The sequence below is a fragment of the Chaetodon trifascialis genome, chromosome 9 (assembly GCF_039877785.1).
Source record: "Chaetodon trifascialis isolate fChaTrf1 chromosome 9, fChaTrf1.hap1, whole genome shotgun sequence".
Classification (NCBI taxonomy): domain Eukaryota; kingdom Metazoa; phylum Chordata; class Actinopteri; order Chaetodontiformes; family Chaetodontidae; genus Chaetodon; species Chaetodon trifascialis.
Window position 1 is genome coordinate 24,464,830 of NC_092064.1, and position 14,008 is coordinate 24,478,837.

At 42.9% G+C, this 14,008-nt stretch overlaps 1 protein-coding gene across 5 annotated transcripts in view; it reads left to right on the forward strand.

Annotated features, from left to right (window-relative positions):
• Positions 1–14,008, forward strand: part of nbeab (neurobeachin b) — a 182,779-nt gene that overhangs the window by 92,470 nt on the left and 76,301 nt on the right. For 4 of the 5 annotated variants that reach the window (XM_070970886.1, XM_070970888.1, XM_070970889.1 and 1 more), the window contains 5 exons: positions 246–373; positions 4,473–4,534; positions 8,643–8,707; positions 10,683–10,791; positions 12,830–12,996. In XM_070970886.1, the coding sequence (XP_070826987.1) occupies positions 246–373; positions 4,473–4,534; positions 8,643–8,707; positions 10,683–10,791; positions 12,830–12,996 (531 nt within the window). Of the gene's footprint in view, positions 1–245; positions 374–4,472; positions 4,535–8,331; positions 8,467–8,642; positions 8,708–10,682; positions 10,792–12,829; positions 12,997–14,008 lie in introns of those variants that run through there. The other variant, XM_070970891.1, reaches the window with a different exon arrangement.

A 14,008-nucleotide genomic window follows, 5' to 3' on the forward strand; every position in this document is an offset into this window, starting at 1 on the left:
TGCTCTGATGGATATCCGTTTTGGTTTGCATCCTCTGAAATGTGTTGCTTACCCTCTGCACCCACCAGGACTACACGCTATCTGCTGTTAGCTCAGTGCACTGGGTCGACTGTGAGGCTCTCACTGCTCTTTTCCTGCCTTACCCTTGATGGAAGGCCACAACGCTACCTCACTTAGATTTTTGCTCCACTTCTGGTGTCTAATTACCTTTTGCTACTTCTGTTTTGATGTGTTTTCCTTGACAGCATCACTACAAAGCTGGAGAGGGCCTTGGAGAAGGTGGCACCCCTGCTGAGAGAGACCTTTGTGGACTTTGCACCCTTTCTGTCGCGCACCCTGCTGGGCAGCCACGGACAGGAGCTGCTCATTGAAGGTACAGATGTTGCATAGCGCAAGCTGTGTGTGGAGTCCTGTACGCACCAACCTACCATTGTGTGCACCCCACTGGCTGCCACTTTGATGGATGTGTACGCAGTAGTAGGTGTTGACAGGAGAGTCGCTGCTTTGCACACAAGCTGGGGGTCTGTCACAGTCTCATTAAATCTGCTTTCCCTTTAATTCATCTTGTGACGTCTGTGTGTTTTGTTTTCTTCATGATTCACTCCACATATTGAGGATTATTCCGAGATGTAGTATTTTTAAACATCACAACAAATGTCATGCTGAAATGAATGTTGAAATAACTGGTGGCCTTTGCCTCATGCCAGTGATATTTTTAGTTCTCAAAACAAAGATCTCATTTCACCCTGTTGCTTGGTGTTAAAAGGCGATTCTGTCTTTTTTAGTCAAATGTTTTTTTGTTTTTATTTATTTATTTATTTTTACTTCAAAATGAATTTATGGGAAGTGTTTTCTTGTTTTTTATTGTAGTAAAATTAGAAATCTTAAGATGTCTTGTGACTTTTTTACTGTTTTGTGCCATAAAGAATCAGTCCAATCCAAATCCGCTTACATGGAAAGTAAGTGAAGCACAGACACTTACACAGGCCTTTTTTAATTTGTAGTAATGTCTCAGAGACCATAATGTCTACAGTAATGATCTGCTGATGTTAAGGTGATCACTGGAAGTTAATCCTGGATGCTTCAGCACAGGCTTGTTACTCTCTACCACAATGAAATGGCCTTCGAGATGAATGTCTTTATCATAACAGCTTCAGAAATGTATTTGAAATGCCGTGACAGCATTCATATTGCATATGTTTAAAGTGCTGGTCTGACTGGCTCGGTTGTGCAGCGTTTGCAGAAGTGTGTGATCCCTCTGCTGCACTCCACTCTGGGCTCTAGTCTTATTTCCTGGTGGCTATGTGAAGGCGCCCATCGCCTTCCTCAGGCCTCAGGTTGGCAGTCGCTCACAGTGAGACTCGTGCCTAACCTCAGGGACTGTCTGCCTGCATGTGTGTGCACTGCCACTCAATTCCCAATGGTTGTTTTGGCTTGTATTCACAAGAACACACTGCCACCACAGCCAGCACACGCACAATGTGTAACTGTGAGTGTCTGCAGACGTTTGCCTGTGTGCGTATAGTGTGGAATATACTGTATGCGTGTGGTCTCTTGACTTTGCACAAACTGAAATGATATTTCTGCCTTTTCTCACTGCCAAAGCCTTTTCTTTTAGCTGTAAGCTCAACCTGATATTGGCTTCAAAAGAGAATGACAGCGGGCTGAAAGAATGCACTCCAGTGACTTTATTAAAGCTGGTTCCTGAACCGAGTTGCCTGACACATGTCCACTTTCCTGAGCCTAGTTTATTTACAAAGTGTTCACACTGACAGTTACTGTTAGATTATTGCAGCAATTGTCATTGCTGGCAATATTGTAGTATTTTAAATAAAGAAATCTCAAATATTATACTTAACTTTGTGTAACTTATTTTTGTTAGTAATGATAGTAAAGATATTTTAATTGTTTTAAAATGGGTGTTTGTTACTGGTTTTTAATTTAAGCTTTGAATATAATCAGCCTTGGCATGTGTACCCATTTGCAGGCTTTTATTTATTTAACGGTGTATAAACCAGTCTTGTAAAAATACTTCATGAAATGATGAATTAAGTTCTTGTCTGCCGTCATTAAGAGGACATTTACTGCTTACATTTACTGTTTTTTTTAAATGTTTCCCTTCCAGTCGCATGGTTTTTCCTTCATATATCAAAAATACATTATATATATATATATACATATGTAAATAGCCATGTGGGTATGGCGGCATCTGTGGCGAAGGCTACTGACTCAAGCTCAGGGGAAAGGAATGAAAAATCAGGTAGCATAGCCTTGACAAGTGTGAATATGCCTGTTACCCTTTCACTCAAAGTCTGTCAGCAGACTGACCAAGCTGACAAACCAGAGCTGAGCTGAGAGTGTAACCCCACAAACAAGGTCGTGGATAGACAGCTCGGGCCTCAGTGCTCTTCACCAGACATGTTTAACCCTGTCTGGGTCTGTGAAAAGTGCACCCTGACATGGATTAGAGCATGTTTATCAGACAAAACAAACGCACATTTAGCACATGCACTTGAAATCTTTAAATCTGGCTTTCTTGAGCCGCTCAGGTCTGTCCTAGCTGCAGTGTGTGTGTCCAAATGGTTGAGCTGATTTTGCTATTCCTCCCTCTCTTTCTCCTCTTCTTCCTGGCCCTTCCCAGGCTCACAGTTGAAATACTGTGCTGTAGTGCAAAGGCGCTCCATTTACCAGTAATTACCAGCCATCCATCACTCCCTAGATTGCCTGGGGTCGAGCCCCCCTGTGCCCCCTGTGCCCCTTTGCCTCACCCTATTCCTTCACCCACCCTGAAGACATGTGGTCACTGCGGCAATTATGTTGAGTGCACCCTGAGCTTTACACTTGGAGTTGGTGGGTAAGGCCTGTGTGTGAACACTGCTGCTGTTGTGATGCCTGCCGCCTGCTTCTTGCTGTCCCCTGAGTGGCCCAGTCTGCCGGCACATTGCCCCACAATGCCACATTCACCCGTGCCTTAACCCTGCCCTGTTTACAGGAAAGGACTGGCAGGCCATGTTTAAATAGAATGCATTTAGTTTGTCTACCAGCACAAGGCCAGGGTCAGTCGGCCACCTGACTCCTGTGTCAGACTGGACTGACTTATGGCTCAGCATGTCACAGCTATAACAAGAGGTCAGCCGTGGCACTCTGTGTACAAGAGAAGGGTCACATCCTCTCGGAGTATTTACAATACGCTTCCTCGGACAGTCTCCACTCATGAACAGAGATGGATGTACAATCAGCGACCAAAACACCCATCCAGTGTTCTGAATGTTTGCCATTCTGTGTGACGTTGTGCAGTATTTACACGAGCAAAGCTGTAACCATTGAATTTTAATATCAAGCTATGATGTAACTTGGATATTCTGGTGTAGTCTAGCATTAATCTCTGTATTAAAAGAACTGTCAACCAATTTAAGTGTCATTGTTCGTGCTTTAAATTTAGTTCTTCGAGCTACAGTTTGGTATGTTTGGATGGACAGATTGTGCTTTGTGTGACATTTTGATGTGGATGAAAATTGAAAATAGCTTTATGGCTAATTTCAACACGTTATTCACGAGCAGTTGCAGTAGGGTGCAGGTGATGTTGCATATGTGAGGAAATGTCGTGCAAAGCACATTATTTCCTCTTTTAGAAATGAGTCACTGTGATGATAGCAAATTATGTATCCCACTTCATATTGTTTCCTATTTCTTATTGTCGATGCTGCACTGCACAATGCACAACTCTTGCAACCAAGTTAACTGAAATATTAGATTAAGAATATTTTGCCCTCTCCTCTGATTGACACCCTGCAATCGATGAAACAGCGGTAGCCCTGTGGCACAGAGTTCTACTCCTGCCAACTATAATGAGTCCTAGAGAGCTGCATTCTTCCTTTTACTAATGACTGCACCTTTAATGGTTCTCGCCAAGTGCAGCAGAAGGAGCTGGAGGTGTAGAATACGAGACCAGTTGCAGCCATTGTTTCTGCAAATGAGCTTTTCACACCTGCCCTTGTTTCATTAGAGAGTTGTCGGCTTCTGCGGCTCACCGTCTACAGAATGGAGATGAGGGAAGAAGCTGTGAATGTCTGTGTTCACTTATGTGAGTGTGCGTGCGTGTGTGAAGGTAGATGTGTGTGTATGTGTGTGTGGAGGGGGCACTTGCATGTACATGTGTGCATCTGTTCTGTGCATATCTACTCTGTGCAGATGGTTTTTTTTTTTTGCAGTTTTATGATTGGCAAATTGGAAGCACAAATAGAGGCTTACAAATTGCTTGTCACTCTGCCCAAAATGCTCCGTATGCCAAAAACCACACGGCCTCGTCCAAATCTCATACTCAATTTTTAACTCAAATGTTTATTTTTACAATATTATCTTGTGCTGCCATGTAAATTATAAAATAACTGCTGATCATACCCATCTCTTCTGTTTTGAACACTTGTGTAATAAAATGTAGGATTAATATCTAATTCTGGTTTTGCCTGCAGGTCTCGTGTGCATGAAGTCAAGCACCTCAGTGGTGGAGCTCGTCATGCTGCTTTGTTCTCAGGTGAGCTTTTTTCTGCCTCTTTCAGCCTCTCTGTCTTCTTCTCTCGGTCCCATCCTCTCTTCTTTTTCCGGTGAAATATGCCTTTCTCTGCTAAGCCTCTCTTGATAGCGTATTTTCACAGCATGTGGAGATCCGTTAGGAGCTGGGTTCACCTCTCAGCGACTATAAATTGACTATTGACACTGCACAATCTGGCAAATTTCAAATTGTCTGCAATGGTCTGCAAGTCTTTAAAAATATATTTGAAACTAAATAGGATCAGTCTTTGTCCTGTCAAAGCTGCAGATATTTTGTAAATGTGTAGATTTATGGTTAGTGCTTGGTTATGTCAGAAAATACGTAATAATTCATTGATTCAGTAAATTAATTAAAAAAAAAAAAAATAACTGAATAATTATTTAACTGGAGCTTTGCTTGTCACTGTATTTTTTTTGTAAAACATAAATGAACTGTCCAAACCTGCGAGGACAGACACACACATTCAGCTCTCTAAGAATCCAGTGACTTTCTCACTACACCCCAGAGCTTTAATCCCGAGCCCTCCTTTAGAGAATGAGCCCCACCTCATGCAGCACTGCTAGTGACTGATCACCTCCGAGCTGACCCTCTGAATCTCTTGTTAAGCCCTTGTTTTAGAGAAGGTCAAAGCCCCGATGTAGCAGTTAGAACAGGAGATATTTAACATACCTTCTGTCAGCCCATCAGTCTTGCGTCGGGAGCCCATAAGGAAGCCATTACTTGGTGCCTCTTTGTGGATCCAGTCTGCAGGGCCGGAGCCTTGAGGAGGTGGATTGCCACTATGTGTGCTCTGTGGTATCCGCAGTCCAAAGCCCTCTTCTGTAGGGAGCTCAGCCTCCGTTATATGGAGGCCATTATTCAGGGGCTTTCCTCAAGAAAAAAGAAAAAAAAGTACATAAATGGGGTAGCCAGCTTTGAGTTATTGTCGCTCTTTTGAAGGCTTTCGACGGGCTCCTTTTTGCGCTGCTTTTCTGTCTGTAGAGTATCTGTGGGAAGTTGCTTTTTCCAGCGCTAGGATTTATTGCAGATGAGAACGTCAGCATGCTGTTAAGGTCTGAGTCCATCCCCCCTTTATACAGATAGCATTACTGTGGCTCCAGAGGTTCCTGCCATTAGGGGCTCTAGGGATGAAACCCAGGCTGAGATATCGATCAGACAGTGAGGCCTTGAAACTGGACCATATAGCTTGGTGTCCTTCTACAACCTTTCAGATAGAGATGAGCCATTGCTTCATATCCTGATGCTGCACCATCAATAATGAATCCAGTTATGTTGCCAGCTAATGTGATTTAAAAATCACACTGCAATGATGGATGATAATCAGCCTCCTCTAGATTTCTTCTTTCAGGTAACAAAGCTGATATATGCAGAGCTGTTCTATCATGAGCAAATATAATGTTTATTCTATCTGATAATTACATTGCAGAGTACTCCTAATCGATGTCTGTGGTTAAATACTGTGTCTGAAGTGCTTTAAGAAAGAGCAGCAAGTCTTCTCAGATGCAAAATGCCAACTTCAACATAATATAACATATTTCAGTGTTAATATTTTAAGACAGCAAGGAGGGCACTTAGCTGACCTTTAGTCCCTCTCTGTTTTGTGACCTGTCAGTTTTATGAATGAATTAGTGCTAATGATCTGCCTTTTCTTATTTATGCATACTAATCATAGCAATCATCGTGTGGCTGGCTGTGGCTGCAGACACAGTGTGTCTCTCCTCAGCCTGGGCAGCTGAATGAAAAGGTCAAGCAGCTCTGGTTCTTGTAACAGCTTAAACATACAGGGGGGGATCTAGAGTGGAGCCACAGAGATTTAGTGATGGAAGGCCTCCAGATGTGGAGAGTATAACAGAGCAAAGCAGGGCAGATAAAAGCAAAGGCTCCAGCACACTGACAGGTTGGATTGAAACACCACAAATACTTAGTGCCCTGCTGAATTTCAGGAAGATGAAAGTGGGAGGAGAGAAAATCCAGCAGCAGCCAGCAAGCTGTTCCCTGCGTTGGGAGTTTTAGGTGACTGGTTTTTAAAAGCTACATTGAAAAATGGTACCATCGCCCCAACAGCACATACTGCATCATTGATGGCTGTCCGACATTTCCCAGTGTTGCATGTTGTGTCAAACAATTTACCAGCTCATTACAGAGCTTTTTAGCTGCTTTTAGCGAAATGTTTCCAGCAGCAGCAGGCAGCTGTTTTCAGCAAAAAAGCTCAGGTAAATGAACTAAATACAACCTGTCAAACATCAAGCGCAGTGTTCACAAGCAGCTTGTGCAGTTGTTTCTCTCAGATGTTGGTGGAAACATGACAAAGATAGTGCTAACGTTGCCCGTGCATATGTAAGTAAACACTTGTTAGCTTGTTAGTTGTACTGTACAACTTTTATGCCAAAACAACAACGTAGTGCAACAGTATGGCAAGGCTGTTTTTCAGGTTGTTGTGGAGCTCTTCTGCCCCCAAAAGGCCAAAGAGTAAGTGAATGCAGCTTTAAATCTCAGCTTTTCATATCCAGTCTGCTAAACAAACTTCCAGTGGCCAAAGGTGCTGCACTCTGATCGTGGTCTGCATTTACAACGAGGATCACAGCTCTTTGCTTTTTCAGCAGCTGTGTGTCAGGCCTAATTCCCCTCAAATGGGCAGCAGAAGACTTTTTAAAATCTTTGCAATCAAAGGAAGCCTCTTGGGAGCTCTGTTTTCCAGTAAAACAAAGACCAGAAAAAAGAGAGCCTCTGAAGTGCTATCTCAGCTGTCAACAAGCATACCTCAGACAAGATAGCAAATTTGGCTAGTTCATGCTCTACCTCCACTGACCTGCTGCCATTCTCCTGGCAACACCCGAGTGTCACATCTGCCTTGATTTCCGTATTTATTTTTGTCACGTGAGCATGGTGCAAGTGGAACCTCAGAAGACTGGCTGTACATGATCCCTGTCCAAATCAAGAACAGCTTATTCCAGGCAGATACTGTTGCAGAGGAAGGGGGTCACGGGGAACATTTGGAGACCAGATGCTCAGCGGTTTGTCAGCACCATCTCCCTGATTTAACGCATCGTAGGGTCAGACTGTGTACTCTTGCGTGAACCGGTATGTGTCAGGCACGACAACTGTGTACAAAAACACATGCCCATACATAATAATGTCAATGTCAGTTATGCTGGTACCATACACAACAAATGTTGCTTACCTTCCAGACATCAACAGTGTGTTTTGCATGTACACCTACAGATGATATACATCCACACATTCTTTCTGTTGTGAATAATATCAATTACTGCAAATTGTAAATGGTTGAAAGGTTCCTTATTTGTGATTATAGCCTTGATTTGCATATACGTTAGTAGTCCTCAAGAATGGAAACCTTTTTCCTTCTTTTTCCTCTGTTTTCCCTCTGCTTTTGAACTGTGGCCTTCTCTGTTCTCTCTTCCATTTGCACCTCAGTGAGGGCACAGGAGAGCTGAATTTCCCACAGTGAAAGGCGCGCTCTCAAACTGCTTTTTAATCATTTCCAGAGCATGTTGTGAGACAGCAAGTGCTGGCACTCTGGCCCAGGGCTCGGATCCCTTCCAGGCGTATACTGCAGGGCTCAGTGAGCCTGCTCAGTAATCTGTCACTGTAAGGGACAGGGGAAATGGCTGTATTTAAGTGAGAGGATACAGTTTCATCCCACAATTACATCTCTCCTGTGTTTACAGATCTTTTCACAGAGGAAGAAAGGATGGTCACACATGCTGTGCAGGATTTCAGCTTTTTATAGGCATCACTTTTTTCCTCAAATGATATATGAACTAAATGCTTTCTTTACCTTCTTGAATTACAAGCTATGAAATGTAATCCAAATTACAGCTGAACTATGCAATTTGGATGAAATGTGATTCTTGTGCGTTTGAGTCATGCTTTCATGAAAGAGCTTCAAAAGGGTATTTTGATACTCCTACTCTGCCATTTTAACTTTTGGTGTGCACTTGGGGGTGTTGACTGGCTGTACTGACAAGACTTTTTTCTTAAACCCACATGTAATATCAATTATAAGGATGTAATTTAATGGTTTCTTCAGAACTGCGCAAGTAACAGATCACAAATTCTGTCATTTCAGGAATGGCAGAACTCCATTCAGAAAAACGCTGGCCTGGCCTTCATTGAGCTCATCAACGAAGGAAGGTAACGTCTCCGTTCACTGTCATACGTGTTAATTCACTCAGCCAAACAGTAGTTTATGTGCTTTTTCTTATGATATAAAAATATTTCTGCGACGAGGTTGTTGGACCAAGTAGCAAGATTAGCTGTAAGCCTCTTGTCGGCTGCTCTGTAGGGGTTATGGTGAATAAGATGGTGGTGATTTTGGTAGCACTGTGAACACTAGAGTGCGGTCGCCCTCTCTTATTTTCTCCCCTCTTATATCTCTCTCTGCCTGTTTCCTGTACACCCCAGCTTCTGTGTTTCTCTTTCTGTCTCCCTCCCTTTTCCTCTTGTCTCTGGGTGTGGCCAGACTCAGTGTAGAGCAGATCAGGGGCGGCTCAGCCTCCTTGTCCATCTGCTGACCCATCTGGCCAGGCCTTCTCTCTGCCTGAGCTCTTGCTGCAGCCCAGCCAGGCTTCTCTGAGTCCCCTGCTGGCCCTGGAACAAAGAGCTTCAGTCAGTAGGGCCACACGTCGCTGTCCAGGGTGCTGCTGACAGATACATAATTTCCCAGTCTTACTCAAGTCTCTGCACACCTGCTCTGTTTAACTAGACAGATCTAGAGGTAGCTAGAATCTGGACTATCTGTTTGCCTTACAAGGCGTGGCTGACAAAATATCTGCTGTATGTGCAACAACACATGGAGTAGTAGTTGTTTGCAGTTACTCTGTTTCATGATGCGGCTGTTAGAACGCAAACTGCCATCAGACAAACTAGAAATGCCCTGAAATTACTGAAAGTAAACTGATCACTTTATATCTTTAAAACAGCTGCTTCTCTCTTGCGTGACTGTAGCTGTAAGCCGCCATCCATGTGAGAGAACAGCCTCAGTTTTCCATGCTGACACATTGCACGATATCCAAATACATGCAGTATTGTCTTGTGCGTGCGGCTCTGTTCAGACAGTGTCTTTAAGCCTCAAAGTGAAAGCCACAGGGATCACCATGTTGACCCCTGACTCGTGTAATCAGGGGTGGTGTAATCTGATAATAGACAAACAAATTTAACACTCCTTAAGACCAGTTTTACAATTCTGATAGACATTATATGAGAGGCTCTGTCTCCAGTCTGTTTGTGTGTTGTTTTGTTTTCGTCTTCAACACACGTGCAATCAATACCTGTATTGATAGCTACAGTATCAAGTAAGAAATATGAATGCGAAAGCACTGTAGAAAGCGTGCACATCTTTTTTTTCCCCATCTCCAAATATCACTCGTCAACATGCTTTCTCATCTATTCTTGGTTTGAAAACAAAGCTTGGCGTTGTCAGGCTCTGTCTTTGAACAGTGAACGTCTGTCTATTAATGAGTGCCTGTCAACAGTTAAAGAGGCAACAGCAGCTGATGAATGCAGCCTCGGGATTACTGCCTCTCCTTGGGACAGAAGGGAAATTACAATCTGTATCAAGCACTGGAGAGGAACAGGAGATGCTTTAATTAAAACAAAGCTAGCCTAATGGTGTGTAAAATGGCATGTAATCTACACACAATAGCCAGGGTGTTTTCAATTATTAAAGATACTGGAATTTAAATGTGAATGTGGGTGGAGACCACGGAGCCTCCAGAGTCAGCCATGTGAGAAGTTGTTCACGGCCAGACTTGTCAGCAATACAGGCAAGGGGCTGATGTTCTGGTCAACGGGAAGGGATGCTCAGTCAATCAGGAGCAGGCCAGACAGGCTTCGATGCTCTAATGACACTCCATTCCCTCCTTAATGCTACAGAGGGATCTGTCACTGACCTGCAGCCTTGCAACATAACGCAGACAAATGATGCTGTTTACGAGTCTGCTCTTTCAACAAGCACAATGTTGCACCATCCTCACAAGCTGTATTTGCCTCAACCTTGCTCCTTTCGTACAAGAGACTACAATATTTAGCGAATAAAAATGGTATATTTCCCAATTAGTGATGATATGCAGAGTCTGCTGCATTTAAACGTTTCTCTGCAATGTTTAAGGTTGCTCTGCCACGCCATGAAGGACCACATAGTTCGAGTCGCCAACGAGGCAGAGTTCATCCTGAACAGACAGCGAGCGGAGGACGTCCACAAACACGCTGAGTTTGAGGTATAAACTGAGATATCCGTTCTTGCATATGAAGTGATTCAATAGTGAATAGCAGGATTGCAGAACAGTGGTCCTCCAGAATAAAATGGAACCATCTTCTGTGAAAAATTTGTTTTTTGTCAGTCAGTCATTTGTCAATGAACAAATCCTATTAGAATAAACATGTCATTCAGCTGTAAATGCTCGTTAATCGTGTCCCTCTGTGTCCTCCCGAGGATTAACTCCTCACTCTCACAATTCCTTTAAAAGAATTTAATTACTGGTAGCAAAGAGAAATGCAAGCAATATTAATTAGGATTTTGAAATTAGCTTCTGCTAACCAACGCAGGGGATAACCTCCTGAGTCTGTATGAGCCCCGCATCAAACCACGTCTATGTCCCGTGTGAAAGGGAAAGATAACAAGGTTAAAGCAATTTCTCAATCTTCATTTTCTTCCATTAATGAACATTTAGCTTTTATTTTCCACTAATGGTCGTCCTGACAGAAAATACAGAAAGAAAAACATGTCTAATATTTTTCAGTGCAAGCTAGTCAGCAAAGTAGCGCAAATAAAAGCCAGATTGATAGAAAGATATAAAGAAATCTTGCTGTATCAAAAGTTTCTTTGGTTATTGAAGAACATCAGAAGACGTGTGTGTGTGTGTGTGTGTGTGTGTGTGTGTTTGTGTGTAATGACACAGACACACACACACACTTCCACCCCTCTGTTAGCAGCTTGTACATGTGAGGAGTGATGAGTTTCTTATCTGGGAAAAGCAGCCATCCTCAAACAGCTGCTTGATATACAGTTCTTGAGGATCCTTGACCTGCTAGATAAACTGGAAGAGACGGCTAGATATGCAATGTCAGGAGAGGGGGGGAAGTGTACCTGGCCCCATCCGTTCTGTCTGCCAACTCCAGACAGCCTACACTTTTCATCTAGGCCTGACGTTACTTTATTACCCACTCTCCAAGATTGAAGATTCAGGACACAGATAAGACATTTTTACAATTAAGTTGGTGTCAGGACGAGGCGTCATACACTTTAAAGTGATAAATAATGTTTGATATTTGTCACCGAGTCACGTGGTGATGTGAGGTGACAAGCGGAGATTGAGTTATCTGCCTTATGAAGAATATGCTGAAGTATAGTATCTGACAGAATTCAAATTTGAAGCAGGAAATTCAATTAACTTCCAGCTTCTGTTAGCAAATTAGATTTTGAATATTAGCAAGAGTCCCCCCGGGGTGCCATGGAAAGACAATCTTGTTTTAGCAGCAAAGATAGAGTCAGATGTGCTCCTTTAGATTACTCTTAGCCACCTGGATCACTTGGAAAGTTGCACTGACTTCTGGAAATTGATTTAAAAACAGTATTGCCATATTTCACATCGTGACCAATTAATTTTTAAATAGTCTGTTTAAACTTTATCATTCTGACACTTAGTTATTAAACATTATTTGGACTTTTTTTATCTCTGATATTTTTAGTGTTTGTTTCATATTTGTCTGCTTACAGAAGGCATCTTCTGTGTTCTGTTGGTGCATTTTTGTGTGCTGCATATTTATAATTGACACCATTCCTGCACCAGAGGACAGTAACGCATTCTTTGATATATGTCAGTGTAGCTTTGTTAACCTTGACAGACTATATTCTTCGTGGATGTATTATAGTATTTTCCCTCCTCCTTTAATAGCACCAGCCACAGCTACCTAGCAGGGAGCCTCATCTGTCCGCAGTTAGGGAATGGACTGCCTTCATGTGCCGGCCATGATTTACTACACTCCTCCAAGGGAGCAGAAATATATCTCTCAGCTGTCCACTAATATCTTTATGCACTCAAGTGTGTTGAATGAAGCCATAACATTCTTCAGTGTGACAAATGCTCCATTAGAGGGTATATATTATTCTGGCTTTATTCAAGTAAAACATTCTCCAATGCTATTAGTACACTGTCAGACATTACTTTTGGCAGTGGATACTGTACTGAAAGCCATAAATATACAATGAGGTTCACACTATGTTTTCCTTTTTCCTTTTTTTTAATCTCAAATTAGTCCAACTGTGCCCAATATGCTGCTGACAGAAAAGAAGAAGAGAAGATGTGCGACCACCTGATCAGTGCTGCTAAACACAGAGACCATGTGACGGCCAACCAGTTAAAGCAGAAAATTGTCAACATCCTGACCAACAAGCACGGTGCCTGGGGGACACTGGCCCAGAGGTAAGCCCTCACCCTTGATCAGGTTCACCTTAAGACCAACATGGGCCATGTTCTGTCTTTAACATGAACCATAGCTGCTCCACCAGAGCACAGAAGTTTACTGTTTACAAAACTCTGCAGTGATGGGATTGGACCACCAGTTAATGTCATTTTCCCAGGATCCGATAGGGTCAGCAATCGGGTCAGCAAACGCAATTACAGTGTGGAGTGGCTTAATCCCCTGGGGACAGCTGATTGGCCAGTCCTCTGACAGACCTGGATAGAGGAAAGGGAGTTAGGGGGGTTGGGGTGTTTCTGCAGTGTTGTCCAGGCATTCATTGACCCTCTCAGTAACACAGCCCAGCACCTGGTGGTAGTTGCAGACTTCCCAGTGGGCCCTGTTAAAATAACCGCCGGCTCTCCTGCTCTGCCTCCCACTTCTCGCCTGCATCCACATGGTCCCACAGATACAGAGTGGAAAAGCAAGATCAAGAGCCAGTTATAGCAGACAAACAGAGGTGTTACAACATACTGTTTGTGTTTTGGACTGAGCCGAGAATTTGAACATTTTGAAAACGGCACACGTGCAGCTGCTATAAAGACAGAAGTGGGAAGCTTGCAGGTGAAGCTTTAGCTGACTTTATTTCAGACTCGTTACTGTTACTCGTACAATGTTCACCCACACATTGATCCAAATACCTTTGTTAATTGTGCTGCTTTCTGAAAGAGTAGGCACTCGCGTGAAAGTCTGCCACTTTCACATAACCCGCCGCTGCTGATTTGCCAGAACAAATTTAGCCTCCTTGCTGAAACAGTAGCTTTGGTTTTGTTATTAAATTCTGAAAATACAATGCAGATGTTCAACCTTGTTCACTGAAATTGGGTTTGTTTCATATCTTAAACCCTGTTTACCGCTGTCAAGGAAAATACTCAAGCTTGTGTAATTACTTTTTACGGCTTTATTTTATGTCTTTGACTTGCAGTAAAGTTCAAATAGTTTCCATGCCAAACAGCAGATGTCAAAAGCAGCTAC